At 40.6% G+C, this 25,180-nt stretch overlaps 1 protein-coding gene across 3 annotated transcripts in view; it reads left to right on the top strand.

Moving 5' to 3' along the window:
* The window catches only part of LOC144014286 (voltage-gated delayed rectifier potassium channel KCNH8-like), a 30,643-nt gene that overhangs the window by 2,507 nt on the left and 2,956 nt on the right, over positions 1–25,180 (top strand). The window contains exons 2-15 of one of the 3 annotated variants that reach the window (XM_077514005.1): positions 7,092–7,325; positions 8,129–8,260; positions 8,370–8,515; positions 9,938–10,196; positions 10,277–10,434; positions 12,078–12,285; positions 13,950–14,145; positions 14,245–14,327; positions 14,412–14,611; positions 17,096–17,345; positions 18,920–19,134; positions 23,610–23,884; positions 24,928–25,022; positions 25,116–25,168. In XM_077514005.1, the coding sequence (XP_077370131.1) occupies positions 7,092–7,325; positions 8,129–8,260; positions 8,370–8,515; positions 9,938–10,196; positions 10,277–10,434; positions 12,078–12,285; positions 13,950–14,145; positions 14,245–14,327; positions 14,412–14,611; positions 17,096–17,345; positions 18,920–19,134; positions 23,610–23,884; positions 24,928–25,022; positions 25,116–25,168 (2,504 nt within the window). Of the gene's footprint in view, positions 1–7,091; positions 7,326–8,128; positions 8,261–8,369; positions 8,516–9,937; positions 10,197–10,276; positions 10,435–12,077; positions 12,286–13,949; positions 14,328–14,411; positions 14,612–17,095; positions 17,346–18,919; positions 19,135–23,609; positions 23,885–24,927; positions 25,023–25,115; positions 25,169–25,180 lie in introns of all 3 variants that reach the window. The other 2 variants (XR_013282439.1, XM_077514004.1) reach the window with 2 other exon arrangements.

The raw sequence follows: 25,180 nt of genomic DNA, 5'->3' as shown, positions 1-25,180 counted from the left end.
ACCTCCTACCCTGGGCCCGTTTTTCCTCCTCCTCCTTTCGCCGCTTTCTTAATGCAGCACTTGAAGGCTTGGACCTTTTCTTTTTTATGTTTGTGTTTTTTAAATTATTTTTTTTTTCCTTTCTGCAATTTGGCGCCCCCTCCACAAGATGGCGCCCTAGGCGACCGCCTCGCTCGCCTGTAGCCTGCATGCAGGGACTGTGCCAAATGTATGTAAATCAAATACGGGGTTTTAATCAATCAACAAGGAAGACTCATCTATTTTTGTTTGATTCTTAAAGCTATTTCATGGATTCACTTTTGCTGCCTATAAACACAGCCAAATTTATTTTCTTTGCAGAAGTAGGATACATTAGACAACTGTCAAAAAAGCACTCCAATACTGAGCAGGTTGTTTAAAACTGTGGGGAAAACAGCTTTTTGCAACATGGCCCTGGTTGATCTCTTATACTCTGCTGCCATCTGCTGGCCGTTTTTCTAATGACTACCATTGCTTCAACCGTTATCTTCAGTTCAGAGGCTGCATCAAAGCCTTCTGTATGCTTTAGCATAAAAAAACAAACTTATAAATACGTCTTTGGGACACTGGTAATGTTTAAAATAGAACATATTTATACGTCTTTGGGAGCAAATGAGTTAATACGAAGAAATTACCTTGCGTTGCCTGGCCATGAAAACAAACAGTTTTTTGTGTTTTTTTCAAACTGTGTTAAAACTCTTTTCTGCACACGGATCACTAACAATCAACACACAAAGTGGAGTTTTTGTTGCTCACATTGTTACATAACACCATCCCAAAGGTGCAAACTCACAGGAAAAAAAAAAAAACGTGTCCAAGACAGCTATGCTACTGTAAATGAAATCTTTTTACAGATATTACGAAACATTACACAGCAATAAGAAAGCATCAATGTGACAACTACAAAAGTACTTTGATTGTTAACAGCAGTTGTATCCATTTGATGTGCTCTTTGAAGAGGTCGCGCACGAGAGCACACAAGCACACATCAGCTCAAAAAACGATGACAAATGAAGAAGACCATTGTAGGCCCTGGGAATGACCTTTGCTTAAAGTGTGAGGCCCCAAAAAAAAAAAGCAAGACCTGGCCCGATGTGATGAGTTCAAAAATCTTGAGTGATGACAACAAGAGCAAATTCAAGTAAGAAAATGTTGTCGGGCATGAACCCTCGAGTTGAGCTTTTTCCTCTTGATTGCTCGGACGGCAGTTCCAAACCTTGGTTCCAAGTTAAGAGCAACAATCGGGGAATTTTAGTGACACGTGCTGACCCAGGAAATGCGTAACGCTGTATATGATGCTTTGTTTTCATTTAGAGGTGCCAAAAGTGGACTTGGACAAGTTAAGTTACTCGGAGCAGCATGCGTTTAGCACAATTGCCTCACAGTTTAGTTTATAATATTGACTGCTGCTTTTCTCCGTGGAGTTCGCATGTTCTGCCCGTCACTGGATGACTTTGCTCAGTTTAATTGGGAAGTCAAACTTTAACATTTCTTGACAATAATATGTCAGATGTGACCTCACTAGTCTAAACATGACATTCTGATTAATATTGCGTTTGTGGAATATGAGTTATGAAGCTAAATCAAGTCATTTTTATCCATCTCAGGGGACGGCCATTTTGCCACTTTCTGTCAACTAAAGATCGATGACATCACAGTTGCTCAGTGTTAATGCTGCATTCGAGGATGGTCGGAAGTGGGATTTATCTGAGTTGTTTTTTCCCAGTTCCGACCTGAAAGTGTTCGAGGCGAAAGTAAACAACCAAAATGGCGGATAGTGATACATTTTTTTTTATTTTGGTCCTCAAAACTCATTTTGACCTCCAGCAAACATTTTTGTAATTTTGTTTCATTTATTGTTTTTTTCCAATCTTATTTCATAAGCATTCTATACATTTCACTAGTTCACCGTCTAATTTCATGCCAGAAGATAGCGGCATACTGTCACGTCCGTTACACATAAGTTATGTTGAATATTTATGAATGAAGAAAGCTATCTAGTTTTATACTCAAGTAAATTGTGTTTTACCATTCATAGTCTCTGTTTCTAAAGGGCTCGCCATTATCGAGTGACCTCACTTGTTTTCCATCGGTGAGGTCGAGGTCCTTTTTTTTTCCCCAACTTCGCAAGTGGAATTTCCGAGTTCTAGGGGGCGTTCCTGTACACACATCCTGATTTGAACTCGGAAAGTCCAACTTCCGACCATCCTCGAATGCAGCATAAGGCAACGACCAATCACAGCTCACCTGTTTTCTCACACTGAGCTGTGATTGGCTGTTATCGAGAAACTGTGATGTCATTATCACGCAACAGCAAGCGGCAAAATGGCAGTCTTTGAATATTGATAAAAACTGCTGGATTTTGCTGCTTAACTCAAGAAATCTTTGGGGGGGTTGACTTCCCCTTTAATTACATCATACAAGTATGTAGGATGAGCATTTATACTTGCAGAAGAAGAATGGATGAATGGTTAGCATTCAGTGAGAGCCTTCTGTAGAAATATACTACAGGTCAAACGGAGTCCTTGTGCACATGAATACATAGTAGTTCTGGTTTAGCGGCAACAAACACGACGAAATAAAAGATGCAAGTACAGAAAGTGAATGAGTAAAAGTGCCAGTGTGACAGATTCTTGTCAGCAGAGATATAGGAGGAGAAGTGAAAATGCACTTTGCAGCGAGAGTACAGCTGTGAAAACGGGTCACAAACATGGTCCACTAATAGTCCTGCACTTTGTCATCTGTCATCTTTCATTCAGTTTATCTGTGCTTCAGCTGACTCCTCTCTGTTGTATTCACATCTCATTCAAGAAATCTCATGATAATGACCGACACTGTGGATGTTTTAGAGTCATTATCTTGCAAAAGTGCTTGTTCGTCTGAGAGAATTGCATTAGATTTTGTTTTAGATTAAATACCAAACTCACACTGCCATGCAAAACAGTTGATATTGCCGATGTATACAGTGCTCAGCGAATACGAGTACAACCACTTCAATTCTATTCTATTCAATATCTCAGTGAACATGAGAACAAATTCCAAAATTTTGACACAATGTTTTCTGTAGAATATGTGCTTACCTGACATTAAAGTAAGGTTTTTAATAGAATGTGCATAATTTACAAAATCCTTAATTTAATCAAATTAACTTCATGCGCAAAAATAATACACCTCACAAAAAAAAAAACCCAATTACATTCAGTGTTTTCTATGACCTCCATGACTTTTATGGATAACAACATGTCTGCTACGCATGGAATGAACAAGTTGTCAGTCTTTTTCTTGGGGTTTCTTATGTTCTTTAGCAAATTGCAGAAAACGTTTGTGTGTGTACTAATTAACAAATCTTGTTCGCAATCAATGGCCCACATTTGTCGGCGTATTTTGTAGTGTAGTGTCCATTAAAAATATCTTAATTCTAAACTAAATAACAATACATGGTGCTTCAAAAGTCACTCATTGCTTTGTATTGCTTATTGAAAATGTAGATGATATATAAAGTGGAGGGAATTTACAGGGTAAAAACGATATTAATGGAAAATATTTGTGCTTCCACCTACGGTAATTTCCGGACTATAGAGCGCACCCGATTATAAGACGCGCCCTGTACATTTCTACAGGAAAAAGCATTTTGTACATACATAAGCCGCACCTGACTATAAGCCGCATGTGCCCACATTGAAACATGAGATATTTACAAAGAAAGACGGTACACAAAAAGAGGTTGCAAAGGTTTAATAATATACCTTAGCTTTCCTTTCCAAACAGTGCTTGTGACGCGGCAGCAATACGGTAGTAACACAGCACTAACAGGGCTGCTTAAAAATAACATACCGCTAAAAGTCACTGAGACTGAGACTTCTTGTATTTTCCATGATGTGTCATGAGCTGGAGGTTGGATCCCAAAGCGCTAACACAAATAAGATTTTAACTATTTATTCACATAACTTGACTAAACGAGAAACATCAAGAGTTGCACAGAGGAACAGTGGTAACAGAAGTAATAATCCGACAAACACACACACTTCTCAGAACGCTGCTACAAACAGTGAATCGATCTGATGGGTTGTGACAAATTAAAGGATTAAAGATTGACATCACATAGGTCCTGACATCATATAACATCACATAGCCTAAAACTAACTGAACTAGATGATGGTTACATCAGCTCAAAACAGACACTTGACCTTAAACTTAACAGGTCATGAACTCAAACTTAACCCTGGCGTGACCTCAGACGTGAGTCAAGACCCAAACATTACCCCTGCATGACCCGAGTCATGACACGATGAGGGTCTGTTCATGCTAATTTTGTTCATGCACAAAGTGCCAAGTTACATTAAAATTGTGTCTTCCTCCACACATATATTCCACCTGGCTCACTTTTACCTTTTCTGCTCGAGCGCCCCCTGGCGGCCGTCAGAAAAAAAATGCATAAATTAGCCGCATCGTTGTATAAGCCGCAGGGTTGAAAGCGTGTGACAAAAGTTGCGGTTCATAGTCCGGAAATTACGGTAATTTAGATGAAAATTTAGAAAATTTCTGTTCATCCATATGTCCATATAGGTACACTTCGCCGTGTGCGGCACCGTTTCAACGCATACCTGACCAACATGTGACGACAATTCGGGAGACACAGAAGCACATGGCTTCTTCAAGCGTGATAGGAGCCGTCAAGGCCTTGTTCCGTTGACTTTCAACTTGATGTAACCCCACTAGAAAAATAACTCAAATCACATGGTGTGAGGTCAAGATGAATGGGGAGCATTCGACAGGACGAACCCACTCAACCGGGAACTGCTCATTCAGCTGATCTCACACCATGTGATTTTTTTTATGCGGGGTTACATCAAACCGAAAAGGTCTCAGGATCTCCCACTGCTTGAAGAATGTATCAGAAACGCGTGTATTCAATGACTCCCGAAATTATGTCAAGCATGTGTGAAATGGTGGTTTCCTTGCTGCAAAAAAATAAAAAGTGGCGCACGCACATGTTGAAGTGTAATTTTTGGATGAACATTCCAAATCAAATATGGTTACCTCAAATATTCCCTTAATGTAGGCTTTACCCTTACAATTTCATCCACTCTATGTTTCAATAAAATTTTCAATAAACAATACAAAATCTGTGCGGTTGAACGAGTGGTTAGCATGTCAGCCTCCCAGTTCTGAGGACTCCGGTTCAAGTCCAGGCTCCGGCCTTCCTGGGTGGAGTTTGCATGTTCTCCCCGTGCCTGCATGGGTCTTCTCCGGGTACTCCGGTCTCCTCCCACATTCCAAAGACATGCATGGCAGGTTAATTGGGCGCTCCGAATTGTCCCTAGGTGTGCTTGTGAGTGTGGATGGTTGTTCGTCTCTGTGTGCCCTGCGAATGGCTGGCAGCCAGTTCAGGGTGGACCCCGCCTACTCCCCAAAGTCAGCTGAGATAGGCTCCAGCACCCCCGCGACTGTTGTGAGGAATAAGCTGCCAAGAAAATGGATGGATGGAATACAAAATCTTTTGGTTACTTTTCAAACACCCCTGCTATGTGAAAAACATGTTATGAATATTTTTTATACATTTTTGCATTTCGACGCCTTAAAAGAATCGCCCAAGTCATTTTTTCAGATTTTTCAGGAAACACAAAAAAATGCAACCATTTCCATCACGAGGAGATGATTTAGGCATAAAAAAAATAATAATAATTTTTGCACAAAAAAAAAAAAATAATACAGGGAATTATTTTAAGAGTGTGACGATTTTTATGTTTTGGGATGAAACTGAATACAGACATTCCAAAAATTTAAAAATGTAAATATAATTAAAAAAAAATGGACATAAGTGTTTTTACATAGCAGCGATGCTATATAAAATTGATTGTATAGGACCAGAACAAGCAAATTTAGTACACACAGTAGCCACTAAATAATATAATGTATCTCCCAGGACAGGCACCTGTCTGGATAATAATAATAATAATAATAATAATAATAATAATAATAATAATAATAATAATAATAATAATAATAATAATGGCGGCAAGGTGAATGAGTGGTTAGCATATTTGCCTCTCAATGCTGAGGACGCAAGATCGAGTCCAGGCTTCGGCCTTCCTGGGTGGAGTTTGCATGTTCTCCCCTTCCCTGCGTGGGTCTTCTCCGGGTACTCCGGTCTCCTCCCACATTCCAAAGACATGCATGGCAGTTCGATTGGGTGCTCTGAATTGTCCTTATAAGTGTGCTTGTGAGTGTGAGTGGTTGTTAAGAAGATGGATGGATGGATAATAATAATAATAATAATTAATAATAATAATAATAATAATAATAATAATAATAATAATAATAATAATAATAATAATAATAATAATAATAATAACAATAATAATAATAATAATAATAAATCATATTTCTAGACACTCAAAGTGGCCAGCACATTTACATGAGCTTTATTCATGCGTAAATGACTTTTTCCTTTTTCTATCCTCTCATTAAGTCATTCAGTACAGTTCACATCCTTCAACGTGAACATTCTGCTCGCTCCACATTTACTCATGAATGGACGTTAATGATCTCGCTGGAAAGAGAAAATGAATTATGCACAACTGTCCCCATAAGGCGCTGCCATTCCAGCATGCTCACGTGTACATTCTCCTCTCATTATTAGCTTGGGTAATTGCCAGTGACTTCGTTTTACTGCAAAGATTGCTGGGCGAGAACAATAGAGCAGCAAAAAAGAGAAGTGAGACAAACGGAAATGGATCGAACGGCAGCAGGCGTGTTAAATTGTCCCCAAGGAGAATTCTTCAAAGGAAGTGGAATCACGGCTAAGTCTGACCCAAGAGCCGAAGAGGCGAACGCGCTGCCAAACGGGGAGAGCCGTGCAGTAAATATTAATCGAGTTTTCTTGAAATCATTTTACAGTACTTCCATACAGTCAATGTGCTGAACTGTTTGCCGACTAAACAAAACCAACTACAGCATCCAATTGTGTATGCAGACGATGACAATGTTATTGTTCTCCCATAATGGTGATTTACAAAAGCAATCACAGAAGCTGGTTCAAAAATGGCATCTTTTCCATTTGCTCTCCGCAGACAGCAACTTTGTGCTGGGGAATGCCCAAGTCCAAACGCTGTACCCCATCGTCTACTGCTCCGATGGCTTCTGCGAACTCACCGGCTTTGCCCGCGGCGAGCTCATGCAGAAGAGTTGCACGTGTCACTTCCTGTACGGCGGCGAGACCAGCCAACACCTCACCTCGCAGATGCAAAGAGCTCTGGATGAGCGGCGAGAGTTCAAGACGGAAATCATCTTATACAAGAAGAGTGGTAAGAGCTGGCAGAGAATCAAATTCGATATTTCCCCTTCAAGATGTACAATCGCAAGGTTTGGGGGATTTAAAATAATGAGAACAAGATAAGCCGTTTATTAAAAAAATAATAATTTACCAAACACAGGGAAATGTGATATTTTGATCAAATCAAAGCTGACCTTTTGAATACAAAATTGAATGAAGACTTCCAGATAATAGAAAGCAATAAAAATGTCCAAAAATAGGGCTGCTTGGTTATGAAGAATATATTTAATCACGATTAATCTGGTAAAAATTGATATAACGATTAGGACAATCAGTTGTTCTTGGGTACAGAAGAAGAAAATGTTTAAACATGTAAAAATATTCAAACAACTTTCTGGGAAACACTATGATTATGTAAGTTCCTTTTGGACCAAACAAAATTTATTACATCAGTCATTTAAAAATTATTTTTTTAAAAAAAGGTGCAAATATATAAATTTAAACAACTCAAAATTAGTATTAATATTTTGACTGATTTTGTAACTGTGGAGTGTAATAATTGAAATTTTAATTGACTTTTGATTAATTGCACAGTCGTACCGGAAAAGCCTACTAGAACAACTGAACTTTACTTGGGCTAAATCAGCTGCACTTTAAATGGTGGGAGATGTGTGCTAACTCCAACATGACTTTGAACACTGCCACTGCCCCCCATCAAATATATATTTTTTAAATGCGTTATACAGGTTTTAAGTCACATTAATGGTCCTTTGAACAGGGGTGTGTAGACTTTCTCAATGCACCAAATTTCTCAAACTTTTTTGCTTTGTGCAGGCTCCAAGTTCTGGTGTCTGCTGGACATTGTGCCCATTAAGAATGAGAAGAGTGAGGTGGTTCTGTTCCTAGTCTCGCAGAAGGACATCACAGGGAACAAAGACCTGGACCGTGACAATGAGTCCGACACCGGTGAGCGCAAGATCCCCCTTTGAACAATGAAACAACCGAAAAGGTCAAGCAGATACTCCGTAGAGTCACAGACTTACCGGAAATTCACGAGTTGCTTTCCACATTTCAGATGAAGAAACGGGCCTGGAGGTCCACCGGATCAGCCGCCCGGCCAGCTGCAGCATGGAGCGCCGTCGAAGTCGGGCCGTCCTCTACCAGCTTTCTGGGCACCTTCAGAAACAAGACAAGACCAAGAGCAAGTTGAACATCAACAATGTGAGAACTGCTGGTGCTGTTGATGAGACGTGGGGGAATCACGTCATATGGTTGGACATAAGTTTGACTGAAATTGCCAATTTGGCAATTTGGGACTTGTTTGGAAAAAAAACAGACTTGACTTTGAGTTTGTATTCGTGAGACTTGACTTGAACTACATGACTTGACAAGTTTTATTTCTAACCTCAGGTCAGACAACTGAGATAAGATTTTCATTTGGTGACCTCACTACAGATGAAGTACCGTAAATCAAAGCAAATGCATCGACAACAAAACGTGGTATAATTAAATATTTTCATAAAGTGCAATAAATAATAGCATATGGTGAATGTTATGTTCTGAAGTTGGATCCCAAACAACACAGGCACAAATGAGATGTTAACTCTTTATTCGCATAACATCGAGAGGCGTGGAACTAACGAGACTAGACCAGAAACAACGAGAATGTATCAAGAATCACGAGACGCTGAGCTAACTTGGGAGGTGGAGTTGCACAGAGGAACAGAGGTAATAATCCGACAAAACACACACTTCTCAGACAAGCTTATATAGACAACGACTCGATCTGATTGGCTGTGGCTAGACATGTGGGTAACAGTACTAGCATCGGATTGGCTGTTGACCAGATAAAGAGATGAAAGATTCCTGACATCACATAGCGTCTTACCAGTTGAAACTAGATGCTGCTTACATCAGCTCAAAACAGAGTTTACTAAGTTACAGAGTTACAAAGTTTACAACATGTTACAGCCATATTATCCTATACTATAACAAATAAAAACATGAGATAACACTCCCCCAAAATTTCCATATTGTTCTTATCAAAAGTCAAAATCAGCAAGCAAAAAAAAAAAAGGCCAGCAGAAAAAAAATGCGGGTCTGAAAGGGATTTTTAATCTGTCTAAATTGCAATTCACCAAATTTACAACTGCAAGAAAAGCGGCACAACAAATTTATTCATCACTAAAAAATGACGGTTACGCTTTGTGAACGTGTCTGAAAGCTTAGCTGCTAAATAAATGATCAAACTTTGACAAAACTTCACGCCTGTTATATGTTTCATGGAGACAAAAGTAAAATAATCGACAATACAAATACTGGCTAGGGACTAGAAAAAACTGCGCTTGTGAATGTGTTCGTACAGTTAACGCAAGTACAGACACCGAGTGGAAAAATGGCAAATGTACACAAATAATGTGACTGAGGAAGAGTATGTGACTTGATTTATGACTTCATCCAAGTAATGACTCGACTCATCTTGCCCGTCTAAAATTTAGCGAGAACACTAACTTGGCTTGTTGCTATAGGAACTTGGGACTTGCTTTAAACTTGAAAGAAAATAATAAGTACTGATTTGTCTTCATATGCTGCTCCTTCACTGACCATCGTGTTTGTTTGTTTTTCCTCTTGTTTCATAACAAGAGCGTTCTGGGAGCCAACGCTAACCCGGTGCCAGAGTACAAAGTGGCAGACATCCAGAAGTCCCGCTTCATCCTCCTCCATTATGGCGCATTTAAGGCCGGCTGGGATTGGCTGATATTGCTGGCGACCTTCTACGTCGCCGTCACGGTCCCTTACAACGTCTGCTTCACAGCAGTCGAGGTACGAGAGGACGGTGCGTCGACAGCACGAAACCCACCCAGTGTCAGTGACATTTTGGTGGAGATTCTTTTTATGATTGGTGAGGATGCTCCGAATGCGGTGTCAATATTTCATTTTGTGTTAAATGAGCACAATAAGAACTTTGTTTGTGTGTTTCAGATATCGTGCTGAATTTCCGAACCACCTACGTGAGCACCTCCGGTCAGGTAGTGTACGACGCCCGCTCCATTTGCATCCATTACGTCACATCCTGGCTTTTTGTGGATCTGATCGCCGCTTTGCCATTCGACCTACTCTATGCTTTCAATATCAGCGTGGTGAGCCCAACACAGCCTTTCTCCATTATTATCAAACCAATGCTCATATTTTACATTAGAAAAATCTCACGGCACTCCACTAAAAAGCAATGTCACATTATTTATCTATATACTGTATATATATATATATGTATATATATATATATATATATATATATATATATATATATATATATATATATATATATATATATATATATATATATATATATATATATATATATATATATATATATATATATATATTAGGAATGTAACGATAAGTGCAATATCGTGATATTGTGATATTAAAAGTGCCACAATATCGTCGTCGTCATGTTCACAATATTTAAAAGCAGCACATCTGTTAAAAAAAAAAAAGTCAGGTTGATTTCCATTTGTGCAGTTCGAGCACCCTCTCGTGGATAATTTTTTCGTGCAGTTTAATTTTCACTAGTGATGTTTTGTGCTTCTATGTCTAAAATCCACACTAATTGTCAGATGAAGGGGTACGTAATATGCCTGTGAACAATATGTGGAGGAACTCAATGTGTGCGTGCATTAGCAAGTAAGCGCCTCAATAGGTGTTATTAGATTTTGTAGGTGGTTTATATGCATTGCTGTTATGTACAAAAGCACCATATTGTGCTTTTTTAGCTTTTTTTTTTTTTTTTTTTTTTTTACAATATTGTAACCTTTTTTAAATTTCGTCAAAGTCGCCGCAATATCGTGATAATTATCGTACCGTGAGCTTTATATCGTGATAATATAGTATTGTGATGTTTGGATATCGTTACCTCCCTAATACATGGCAGGGTTATGTAGTTTTCATTGTGGTTTGGTTTGTATTTCGTCTTAACTTTTATTTTTATTAAATAAATGTAGTTTTTAATTAGTTTGTAAAGCAGGCTTATTAGTTTTTAATCATTTGAATTTTCTCTAAAAAAAAAAAAAGATTTTTTTTTTTAATTAAAAAATTAATTTCTTTAATATATGGAGTATTTCTTGAGTGCAAGATTAAACAAAAAAAAGACTAGTATTGTGTGATAAAGTAAACTACAATTATCAATTGACTGTTTGACCTTCCCTCCTCTATATAAAGATACATTAATACTGAAATAAATCATCAAAATGAGCCCTAAAAGCCCGTGTATGATATTAATTGCAAAACATTTTGTCTATGATTACAATTAGTTTTAGTTAGGTTTATAAATGTAAGCTGTACTTTCAGTTAGTTTTCCTTTAAAAAAAAAAAAAAAAAAGATTGATCTTATTTTGTAAGTTTTTTTCCCCACTTTTAGTTTTTAATTTCATTAGTTTTCATTAAGTATAATAACCTTCATATACAGTTTACTGAATGAACTAATGAAGATCTTGTCTTGATGTACCCATAAATAGACTTGCGGAGTGTAAATTTTGAGCCTATTGAACTAAGAACTACAATATTGAGTGAAATACAACATGTGGATAGACCAGTTAATTGTACTGTAGCGTCTGCCATCTAGTGGAAGAGCATTTCTTTATTTTTGCACTATATATTGCGGACATAGATAGATGAACGAAAATTCATTGTTTGTGGTGAATTAAAATCAAATCATACAATTTAAGTAAATTGGACATTTTTCCTCCCTCATTTTTTCCCATCTGTTTTGTGCATCACCCAGAACTTCGGGGTGCACCTGTTGAAGACGGTCCGTCTCTTGCGCCTTCTGAGACTTCTGCAGAAGCTTGACCGCTACTCCCAGTACAGCGCCGTAGTGCTCACCCTGCTCATGTCCACCTTTGCCCTGCTGGGCCACTGGATGGCCTGCGTCTGGTACTTCATCGGCCGCAGCGAGATTGAAAGTAACAGTCCTGCTTCTTGGGACATAGGTTTGTCACGCCTTTCAACAGAGCAGGATTTCTGTCTTAATTAATACAACTGTTGTGCGCAGTGTAAAGCTTGCCAAAATTTCCATTAGTGTTCAATTTCATAGACGGTAATGACCCAATTTCTTAGTAGGAGACAAGCAAAGTGATTACATTTCATCATCTGGGGGACTTTATGCTTTATGCAAGCATACCTAAAAATGGCCCAAAAAAATAAATAATGCTAACCATACTAAGCAGCTACACCTCCAACGATAGGTCAAAGAATTATCCTTAATATTTTATCCACAGAGCATGTGTTTGTGAGAAAACGTAATTATGGCCATCTCTCACCTCCCACTGTGTTTACCGCAAATAACAATGCTGCGAGGTGCTAGTTATTCTTGGTCTCATGATTTAGACTAGAAAATACTGTACAGACAAGAAGGGATTTGATTAATTGTTTGTTTTTTGTGCATTGCTTATGCAACGAATGCTAGCTAGCTTTCTGCAATTGTACATTAAGTTAAAAGTCACTCACTTTGAGACCTTGAGAGCGGCGGTGGTTTGGGAGCCTGAGCATTTAACCTCTTAGACTTGAGATTTCTTAGCGTACCATTGCGTAGCACTTGCTGACAACCACACACCACCGAAAGCTCTCTCAATTAGGGTCACAGTATCATTGTAACATTGGTGATCTACGCAAACTAGCTCTAGGCTCAACCAAGCAACCACAAATCCTCGCTGCTTCGGAGTTGAGTAGACTAGCCTAGTATGCTAAAAGGCTCTTAACATGATACACAGGTTAACGTAGCACTTAATGCAGTGGGGAGCGCTAGCTAACATTCCTGACACTTAACAGACCCAAAATACACACTCTTCAATCCTTGTTATGACTGCTAAAGATGCCAATTGCATTCAGTGAAAAGACTAAATCCATACAGATGAACTCAATCACTCGTCGTCATTTTCACTGAAGCAACCCCCTTCGCTCCCGGCTGTTTTATTGGATTTTGCCTGATTTTGCAAGGCCCACAGAATAGTGTGTTTTATTGCTATAAAAACATGTAACCTAGCAAAAGAAAGATTATAGTCTCTTCTTTCATCGGGGAAAAAAAGTGTATTTGTATGTTTCTGTTTTGCAGCAATTAGCATTAGAATATAGCTAAGTTTCATCATTGTTCACAAACCTGTTGAAAACAATGGCAAAAAGAACTTGTTGCAAATGGCCCTGGCTGATCTCTTATACTCTGCAGCCACCTGCTGGCCTGTATTGTAATAACTAACATTGCTTTAAGCGACCTCTTCATGTCAGAAGCTGCATCAAAGCCTTATGTATGCTCAAGCATAAAAAAATGTATAAATAAATTTTGGGGAGTGCAAGAAAAAGTATTAAAAAAAACGTTTTTGGGTTTGAATTAGTTAATTACTAAAGTAGAGACAACAGGAGAAGATGCAAGGGAAAGGTTGAGACCATGACTAATGACAAAATCTGACCATGTGAGACATGTACCAGACACACACACACAAAAAAATAGTCAGGAAAGAAAACCCCAGCAAACTTTGAAAAACTGAACACAGCCAAATCAGTAAATCAGCTGTCCCAACAGGACCATGACAGAGGGCATACAAAATCTATTGACAGAGAATCCATCTCCATTAAACTTTTATGCTTTACCCCCCAACAGGCTGGCTTCATGAGCTCGCCAAACGTTTGGGCACGCCATACTTCTTGGCTCCACTGACCTCCCTACTGGGGGTTTCCGATTCGCCTCAAGCTACAGGGACACCAGAACTGATTAACTCCAGCCATTGGAACAACTCTGGCCTGGAGCCATCAAACGGGGCGAGTATGTTTGGTGCATCCCAGTGGAACGGCAGCAGGTCCCGTGCGAGGGCGCCGGGGGGTACAGGCATGGCGCTGAGCGGCGGTCCATCCGTGCGGAGCTCTTATGTGACGTCACTGTACTTTGCTCTGAGCAGTCTGACCAGCGTCGGCTTCGGCAACGTGTCAGCAAACACGGACTCTGAGAAGATCTTCTCCATCTGCACCATGCTGATTGGAGGTGTGCAAAGCATCACGCTGGACAGATACCAAATGTTTCCTTGCTGGTTTTGCTGTCTCCATTTCACTTTTGTCTCGTCCGTAGCATTAATGCACGCCGTGGTGTTTGGAAACGTGACTGCCATCATCCAGAGGATGTATTCACGCCGCTCCCTTTACCACACCCGCACCAAGGATCTGAAGGACTTCATCAGAGTGCACCGGCTGCCCAAAGCCCTTGAGCAGCGCATGATGGAGTGTTTCCAGACAACTTGGTCCGTCAACAATGGCATTGACGTCAGTGAGGTTGGTAGAAATATTAAATACATTTAAATCATGCGTCTAACGGTCACAGTCAAGAAAGTTGCAAGGGTACTTCATTCTCTTATCCTTTGTCATTGTTTCTGTATTCTAGACCAGTGTTTGACAACCTTTAAGGAGCCAAAGTACATATTAACAATGAGCACAAAGCTCTGATCCCCCTACAGGGAAGGGAATATCAAACAAAGAGTATCTGGAAAGCATAGGCAGCAAAGATGGTAGCGCAAATCAGGTCATAAGGAGCTAACTGTGGCCCATTTGGACCTCCAAGGCTTTGTCCCTCCGTAACAAGATTGAGATACTCAATACCAATGTAAGGCAGTTCTCATAGAGGTATACTGATATGAGTTATGAAATATGACACCATCACCAACAAATTATCACTCTTCATCAATAGATGCCTAACAAGTGACCAACAGGTGCCTAAAACGCATCCTGATGGATAACAATACATGGAGTAGAACAACAAGCCGGCCAGTCAGGATGCAATAAAGTTTACTGTTAAACTAAATCCAGAAGCGTCGCTCACAGTGTGGACGGACATCCAGTTAACCATCCAAGCACTAGAAGAAGATTCTTCTTCGTCTGTGTCTGCACGACTGTAGCCTATCATACTGTACTGCTTCCCAGTGGCCAAGGTGGGAACAACACATTGAATTTGCAGCATTAAGTCATAATGTACAAACCATTTGATTCTTGGCGTTCTATTTATTTATGTCACTACAAGGATTGTGCACGAATTAGTGGTGACTTGAATGAACACCGAATCAGAACTTTCGGATTCGAGTCTGAACGGGTTTAAGCTTATTGTCCTGTGTGTTGTCGCAGGGGATCTCTTAGGTGGCAACACTCTCGTCGCAGTATGACATATGTATGTGGGGAGTGCTCTTGTGTGAAAGAGTGCTACATATGAGGACAACAGCCAGAAGCGTTTGCGTGTGCATGGGAATATTAGGCTGGCTAATGATCTTTAAATCCAACCGCTATACGCAGTCCGTCGAGGCAATTTATCGCAACCTTTATCTTTGGTACTTCGCTGTCACAATAGCATACGAAGGGCGTTTGGCTACTCTGTCACCGGACAGGAGACAACAGGTTAGCTTAGCACTAGCTAGCTCGTCCAACTATGCAAATGATTTACTGGACCAAAGGATTCGATAGTTGTCCTTCCAGGATCCTGGAAGTTGAAGTAAGCCATTTTAAACTAAAAAGAAAAACCTTTCAGTCGGTGAACACTGCTTCGTCAACCCACTTGGGTTCAATACATTTCAAATAAGTGAATGAATGACACTTGGTCATTGGACTTATTTGTTGGGCTGTGATGTGTTTTTGATGAAAGTATAAGAATCCGATTAAAGTTAATTCAGTATTCAATTGTTAATGTGAACACAAATAGTTTTGGGTGAGTCGGAGCTCTGTTTATTATTCTATTTTTTATAAATGCCAATTTTATACAGTGGTACTTTCCCTTATTAAAAACAAATACAAAACATTTGTTTTTTGGGGGAGGTTGGTAACAGATTACGGATGGCATTTGTGTTCATTCAATGGGCAAAGATTATTTATTTAAAGGAACACAAGACTCATGAAAAACTAACCAGCTATTCTGTGAAATGGTTCATCTAAACTCTTCCCCTCAAAAATTTCCAATTTATGTCGAGCAATTTTGATTTTATAGCACTTTTTATGAATATTTTTGCGGTAAGTACTGTATCGGGCATTTTGGACAGTCACGTGATCATCGTGACATATCGTGTGCGTAAAATACACGTTGAATTAGCAACAGCAAAGACATACTCAAGGAATTATCACGGAATTATGCCTTACAACAAAGAAGCACTCGTTTGTTTTCAAACGAAAGCCGGATGAAACTGGCAGATCCAACCGCCAGCAAGTCGAGATGGACGGGAAACATCCGGGTGACTTACGTACTCTGCTAGGCTAAGCTACATGTCGTGCAAGCACGCTTTGGCCCACATTAGCAGTGGAACCCCCCCCCCACTGCCCCACCCCCACAAGGAATGACATGCATCCGAGGACTTTACTCTGAACAGAATTGGCGCAGTATTTGGGATCGAAGAGGTATTTTTCTTGCCAATTACGTCAGCAAACTCCCATTGAAATGAGCAAGACGGCTTTCATTTTACGCACGGGATACGTCATCACGATCACGTGGCCAGAAGAATGGCGTTCCCCACGATACGTTCGAATTCTGATACTTAATTGGTTTAAAATAAAATTCAGGGAATAAGATGCCAGAGATATTTTGGCGTTTATTTTTTGTACATAATGCCTAATCCAATACGTGAAAATGATTATTAAGTGGTGTATCATTTTAAGCAAGTGTTTTGAGTTTCACGTGTGGTCACGGAGCAAATTCAACTCGTATCTCAAGGCACCACAGTATTTGTCATCTTCAGTTGAAGCTTTTCTCCATCCGTATATATTTTATTCATATCCACTCTACAGCTGCTGAAGGACTTCCCGGATGAGCTGAGGGCTGACATTGCCATGCACCTAAACAAGGAGCTACTGCAGCTGCCGCTCTTTGAGTCAGCCAGCAGAGGATGCCTACGCTCACTCTCACTAATCATTAAGACGTCCTTCTGTGCTCCCGGGGAATTTCTAATCCGGCAAGGCGACGCCCTGCAAGCCATCTACTTTGCGTGCTCCGGCTCCATGGAAGTGCTGAAGGACAACACCGTGCTCGCCATTCTGGGTAACAAAAAAACTTTTGTTCCATTTCACGTAGTAATCACAAAACCAGCACGATGACGTTTAGAACCTTGGATGGCACCACTGGTCTCAAGACAAGACACACGGAATGACACTGAGACAGACCACCCCAAAAAAAAATCCTATTGTAGATTAGCATACAATTCATCACATTCATGCCCACTGCCCGTGTCTCAATTTGAATTTACGGTTCATGTATTATTTACTGAGAAGTGAAGGAACCTGCCCTCTTTCAAGTTGATTGTACTGGTAAAAATTTGAGCCGCACTTTTTTATTTATATGCCCCAATTTTCACAGGATTTTTTGTCCAACGTGACCCATCTCCAAATCATGGAGTTTTTAGCACGTCTGCCTCGCAGCTTTGTGGTTTAGGGTTTGAATCTCAGAACCATCCTCCCTGTGTGGATTTAGGCATGTTCTAACCGTGCTCACTTTAAGTGTTTTGGGGTCTGATTGTGAGTGTGTTTATCTATGTGCCCTGCAATTGGCTGATTACAAGTCCTCGGTGTACCTCACCTCTCTCTCAAATGTAGCTTGGATGGGAACCTTACCTGTGATCCTAATGAGGACAAAACACGATAGAAAAGGCTAGATCAGGGTTGGCCAATTCTGGTCCTCGAGGTCTGGATGTCACGAAGGTGTGGAGTGAATGTGGTGGGAGATGGACCGAATGGCAGAGACACATGACGGGAAGAGGACTGAGAATCACTTTATTGACCATAACCAAGTAATAGACAGGACTGAACTTGGGGCGACTTGGCTGGGACGTGGAACACTGGGCTAGGACGTGAGAGACTTGGCTTGGAAGTGGAGCGACTTGGCTTTGGACGTGAGAGACTTGGCTTGGATTTTATAGCGATATACTGTAATGTCAATTATCACTAAGAAATGGAATAAAATACACTATTTCAGAGCAGCGAATAAGAACAGCCACTGATGCCAAATTGCCCATGTCAGCATCCAGCATTCTTACCTTGTAACAGTACATCTGCAACATTCTTGGCCAACTGAAAGACTCTCCACAGCCAAGTTCCGCAACACGAGACTCACACTGGTCCTCATAGCACACATGAAATAGACCAGATAGACACAAACAGCTCTGATATCAGCAGCTGTACGTATGAAGCAAAACAGCTGCTTGTATTAATGATCTAACTGGTGTAAATAATGTAATGGCGCTCTTATTAGCATCTTGGCCTGGGGATGTGCACATATTACATGCACAACATTGTCATTGCTGCCTCCCGTGTGCCAATTCACAGGAGGTGTGGTGTTCTTCTCCCAGAGACACGGCTGCACACACACAAATTGCTTTGGCAGCGCCGCTTTGGATTTACAGCTCAGCAGAAGGGATGTGATGCAGAGGGAGGCAGAAAAATACGAGAAAATGGTGCAACACTGAGCATATCATCCACTTTAAAATTTCATTTTCCCTCATCCCACAGTGAAGAAAAACATTGCTGCACCTCCTCCCTCCTAGTTTGGATGGACCATGGGGAGAATCAGTAAGCAACAGCTACACTTTTAATAACCAAGTCTTTCTTTTCAAATTCTAGGAAGAGGTGACCTGATTGGCTCTGACTGCTTGACCCAGGAAGAAGTCATTAAGACCAACGCATGTGTGAAGGCTCTGACTTACTGCGACTTGCAGTACATCAGCCTCAAAGGGCTTCGCGAGGTTCTCTGCCTGTACCCCGACTACGCCCAGAAGTTCCTAACAGAAATCCAACACGATCTAACGTACAACCTCAGGGAAGGACACAGCATGGAGGTACGGTGATTGCTGACAACTCCATAAATTTACTGGACCACGATACGCGGCGGACATAAGAAAGTTACACACTCCAGAACCCCCCCGGGTGTTCTCCAAACAGATGGCAAATGCCTTTAGCATGTTGTGCATCTGTTCTGGGATGCAAGAATCCAGGGGCCATACTGTGAATGAATCTAATTTCCTATGATTATTACATTGACGTCAACAAAAATATCAGTCTTGGTCCGACAGTTCTTATTCCCCACGAGGGCCTTGTGGTGAGATGTTAAAGCATTTCAACTTATGTTTTGATTAGATTCAGTGAACGGAAATCCACAACAATCTCATTTGGGAACACAAGAAAACTGGAGACTCAACCTAAGGACAATCGTCAATTCCTGTCAACGGAGATGTTCACCTTTCGACGAGCACTTAATGACGCAAAGGATACACGGACTGAGCACCGACTTAAGCAGATTTATGTCCGTCGATCGGGTTGATACAGACGGTCCTGCTGAGTCCGTGTTATTGGGTCATAAAGAATTTGTTGAAAAATGCGGAAGCACTCAGTAAAAGTGGCCATTGTCATTGATGGGAATTGACGTAGTGCCCACCTCTGTTTCAAGCAGTGCAGGGCTCTTTGGTGACTTATCTTGGGACTCCACAAGATCATTAAAAAAATAAATAAAAATACAATGGTGTCAAAACAAACGTACTGAACCAGTTGTTTTGCTCCACCTTAGCTTTGGGCCAATTAAAACCTCAGATATGATTGTGATCAGTATCTTTAATTTTGAACCGTTGTGAGGGCAAACAAAACCACAGTAGCCTATTTCAATTCGTTCAACTGGTAGCTTGCTTCTTTGGTCAGACTACTAAAAACACGACACTTGTCAAGCTCTTTCAAACTGAAGACCTTTTCATCTATGTCCTTCTCGGAACACTTACAGTGGCATTCAAGCTTGGTTGCAGACGTTATCGGCACCTTTGACCAGCATAGCTTTTCACTCTGACCCTCTGACTCTGCATCATGTTTACCATTGTAATTGTAGAACCTTACTTTCGATTTCTTCCCGCGCTCTGGTGTAAAACATCACACAGGTCCCAAGCTTTCATTCTCTAAAATTCCTGGTAAATCCTTGTGCTTGCATTCGTGCAGTTCATGGGAACCATGTCTTTTTCTTGTCATAAGAAAAACAATGCGAAAAGGAATCCCGCTCATGTTTTCTGTTGCTTGTGCACGGTAATTATGCTTATGTGCCCGCGACCACAGTAAGGACTGTTCAGAGAATGGATTATGAGGGAGTCCTAAAAAAAATTTAAAAAAATCCCCCCCTCTAAGAGTTCCTTGGATCCAAATAATAACTAACAGAACCAGTTAATTTATTTCATCCAAATAAGTTCTATTCCTTAATTGCCTTTTTTGGCATACAAAGAACTCTTTAATGACTCAAGCAGATTGCAATTAATTCTCATGTTAATTCATCAGTGTTCCTAATTCCGCTGCTGCAAAGAAATAATCCCATTTTCGAAATGCCTGAAAGAAAATCAAGAGTTGAATTCAGTCTGTTTTTTAAGATTTGTCTCAGCTTTCCCACCCGCTCGTCCACCCAACACTTTGCTTTGGATGGCGTTACACTTAAAAAAAAAGGAAAAAAAGATCAGCCATCTGGACTGGGGGAGAAAGAATCAGGTCCTCTGCTTGAGTTGCAGCCAACGGTTAAAGATGCAAGCAGTTGGACGCTTACAGATGGCTCTCAACTGTTGCACGCGCACTTTGCTTTTCCTTGTCTTGCTAACTGAACAGCGATTGTCATCTGAAGTAACCGAGCGCTTACATACACGGGTAGTTAGTCTTTAGACTTGCAGTAATGTTTTTTCCATCCAGTGCATGGCTAAATATTAGGGGTGTGAATTGCCTAGTACCTGACGATTCGATTCGTATCACGATTCACAGGTCACGATTCTATACGATACCGATTAATCCCGATACGAATTTATAAGTCGATTTTTTTCATTCAAATTTAGAAAATACTAATCAGTAAGCTTGTAGAGTGTAAGATTTATATGAAAATGTATTATTTATGTATCTGAAATTTCAGTCTTATAGAGGTTGTAATCTGTTTCATGTTTAAACAGCATTAAAATAAAATATTAAGGCTTAATGTTCCGTTCATATAACATTCTTCCATGCTTAAGGTGTGAATCCTAAAAAAAAAAAAAAAAAAAAAAAAAATCGATTCTGGCGATTATTGAATCGATTCGAGAATCGCGCAATGTAGTATCGCGATATATCGCTGAATCGATTTTTTTTTTTTTAACACCCCTACTAAATATAGTGCTGGAAGAGAGGTGGGGAAGGGAGGGGGGGTCACCCTGGGGAGGGAGGGGGTCACCCCTAGCCGGATAATAATAGAATGACAACTACATGCAGATGCAGATGAGCTGCTGTAACAAAGATGAAAGGAGGCTACAGGGGGAAGGAAGATGAACAATTTCGATTAGCGTTCCCTTGTTTACGCACGCATATCGCAGGCGACTGTAAATGCACTCTGCGGCACATAATTAAGCACGTTTGCGCTTGTGTGCCATCATGCACATTGTGCATTCCGACACATTTGCCCGATACACTCGCAGCGGCACGTGCAGCACACACAGAAAATGAAATCCCAAACAGCCCCCCCTTCCCTCAGAGCAAAACCTCAGCTAAAATTAAACCTCTGTGATCTAAAAATACCAGTCCTGCTTGCACGTGCACTGGATGAAGAAGATAGAGATGCTGGGGGAAAAGAGATGGAGAGGAATGGAGGCGATTCCTCCCTTGATAGAAGCAGCCGAGAGGAGTGAATGGTGCCTGCTTCGTAATGAGAGCACTCTTGAACAGGCATGCTGATAAAGTGAATGAAGTTCAGCTCCAGTGCAACTCTTTGAATGGGAACTTTCCCTACTCTCAAAAATTCAGCAGCATCTCAGCTTTGTCAAATTTATAGGGTTCTATTTTGGTGACCCGTATAAATTATGGTGTGGTGTGTTAAATGCCATGTCGGTAATTTCGCAGATGAGCACAGGCCAGTGAATTGGGTCGGGTTGGGGTGCGGAAGAGAAGATGGACTTCATCAACGAAAACGAAAAAATAATTTCATCAACACACATATTTCACCAACAAGGCCTTTTTTACGCGTACTACGAGGAGAGATAGGAGAGAGAGATGTGTGCAGATCACATGCTTCTGGGCCACACTGACACACACTCACTTTTCTTCTCTTTTAATGGAGTTCGCTAACAAATGGTCACTATGGAGGTGGGGAAAATAGAAAAGACAAATAGCAGCATTGTGACAACAAACACAGCAGTCATAAAAACAGGAGACATCTTTTAACAATAGAACTTTTACAATCACTCGTCTTTAAAGGTTGTCTTTGAAGGTTGTTTACTGCCTTGAAGGTTGTCTTCTTTCCGGCATTCCACTCGGAACAGATGTCTTGAGGTTAAATACACTTGCAGCAGCTCCAAACAGAGAGCAAAATGTTGAATAAATGCTTTACAATTAATTCTATGTAATAAAAGAGTAAATATGGAATAATACAAGGGTGTTCCAAAATGGTTGACCCCATTCTAAATGCCCATATCTTGGAAACTACTTGATGGATCTTAATGAAAGTAAATACACTTTATGTTGAAGTTTTATTGGTTAAATTTACAAAGAAAAGTACAAATATTTGTTGGTTCTATGACAGATTTTCATAAATGTTCAATATGAGCGCCGCCTGTGACTCTGCACACGTCGAGTCGATATTCGAGCTTGTGCCAAAAAGGCCCCTTTTCTTGACAATTTTGGTGCCAGGTCCTAATTTGCTTTGTAGTTGGTGCCTTCTTTGCAAAATTTGTGAAGAAGGCACGCTGCACTGTCTTTCATGGTGACTGACTCCGAGCATACTCTAACACGCAAAATGCCTTTTCTTTTGAAGTGAACGGCATTTCTTAACCTGAAAAGATACCAAACGTTACACACAAAAACTTGAAACGTTTTTTCACAAGTCACTTCAACGAAAATTGTCAAAATTATTGGCCTACGAAATGGGGTCAACCATTTTGGAACACCCTATATATACATAAAAACCTTTAAACTCGACAGGGCGGACAAACAGCTGAATTCATAATCAGCACAAAAGTGAAATAACATTGTACAATGACTCAGAAGGTTTGATATCCGCTGTTCACATATTTATGAATGAATTGCATTAGACCAGCTGTCTAGCCTGCACTGGCCACACAGCCAGGCGCATCTCCAAGTCTGTCGCGCCGGTCGTTTGGCAGAAACTGGACTGCCAAATTGGCAAACACCTGCAGCGGCCCCTTGCACTGACTCGAAAATCACAATACGGATGACAGATGCACTGTGATAAAAATAGCTCCCATAAGGCAGTGCTAGCGTAAACAGAACAACCGCCATGAATGAACACTGCATTCCGCCTCATCCTCCGAATTTTCAGGTGGACTGCGAGAGCAACGGTGGACTGGTGAAGAAGCTTCCGTCCATCAAGGAGGACGAGGAAGGGTCCAATTCTGAGGAGGAACGCTCGCCTCTGCCAAAGTTGCCCCCGCTGGGCAGACTGGGCCGAGGCCTGCGCTCGCCACTGCGCTCCCCTCTGCGCTCGCCGCTGCTCCCGCCGAGACCTTTCAGACCCGCCGGCAATCACGCTCGGCCCGCCGGCCTGCAGATTCCCGTGGTGAGCTTCAGCTGCCTACCGCCAGAGCTTAGCCCTCGGTATGAAAACAATCATTGATCTCACTCCAGGCAGGGTGCTGAGCTTGTCTTCATTCGGTCTCAATGGGACTCCACACGTCTTTTTTTTTTTTTCTTCTTTCTTTCTTGCAGCATGAATCAAAGCAAAGGTCAGTTTACATCTTGGAGACACACAGAAGTGCTTTAGATATAAGTTGTCATTCAGCTGATGTGTTGCTTTGATTTGCTGGCCAAAATTGAACATGCGCAACTCAATTTTATTCATGAGTCATGACAGTAAGCCATTTTTCAAAAAAGCTGGCCCTTGCCAATTCCAGTTCAAGTTTACTATTAAAGTAAACATCAATACAATGGAACTCCTCTATTGTAATTGTATAGCAGGTATAATACAATGAAATTGTGAGCACTGTTCTGTTTGGTACACAGCAGAGGTAATAGAATATAAACAATAAAATAAAATAGAAAATAAAAGTCAAATGGCAAAAATTTTAATAGCAATGACATTATCTAGTAGAAAATTGTGGTAATTGACCAAATAAAGAGAATTGTTATTTTAAGCAACCATATAAGCTTTGCCTTAATGAAAAGCCTGTTTAACCTTATGCTAACAAATAATGCAAAAAAAAACCCCCCACACACACACAACTTCATAGATGGGTTAACAAATCAAAGCATCGATGACAGAGTACATTCGCACAGTGGGAAAATGTCTCCACATTGAACGGACATTTCTGAGTTTACGTCACAAGTCAAACCTTGCCTGATGAATACAAGCTCTCCACTCATTGAATAGCATTGGACTTTGGTTGGTTGTAATTTGATTTGTGGGGATTCATAATGTGATGAAATGTCGTTTGACTACTTTAATAATTTGCCTGCAGAGGCAAAAGTGCGATATGAACACAAATGAGATGTAATTGGTCTAACGTGAATGACTTTACACATAGCCAAGAGGCACTTGTACATTGTTACATTATTAAAAATGAAAGAATCAAAACAGTGTATATATACATACACAATTTAATTCTTCATTTATCTGAATATTCACATTTGCTCCCACTCAGCTTTGTAGATGGCATTGAAACAGAAAACCAATGCAGTCCGGACGCAAAGTTTAATTTTACTACACAGAATTTTCCCATCTACGATTCAGCCACAGGTAACACACAAAGCGTCACTTACTGTACACTCAATTTGGAAAGCGTCTGGGATTGTCAGTGATGTATTTGTGTATGTGCTCGCCCGTCCACAGAGGAAGCCGATGACGACGACACGATGCAGGCTATCGCGAAGCTAAAACACCAGGTGAGACGTTTG

Source organism: Festucalex cinctus, chromosome 2 (genome assembly GCF_051991245.1).
Source record: "Festucalex cinctus isolate MCC-2025b chromosome 2, RoL_Fcin_1.0, whole genome shotgun sequence".
Lineage (NCBI taxonomy): Eukaryota > Metazoa > Chordata > Actinopteri > Syngnathiformes > Syngnathidae > Festucalex > Festucalex cinctus.
This window is presented reverse-complemented; position numbering and strand designations above follow the sequence as displayed.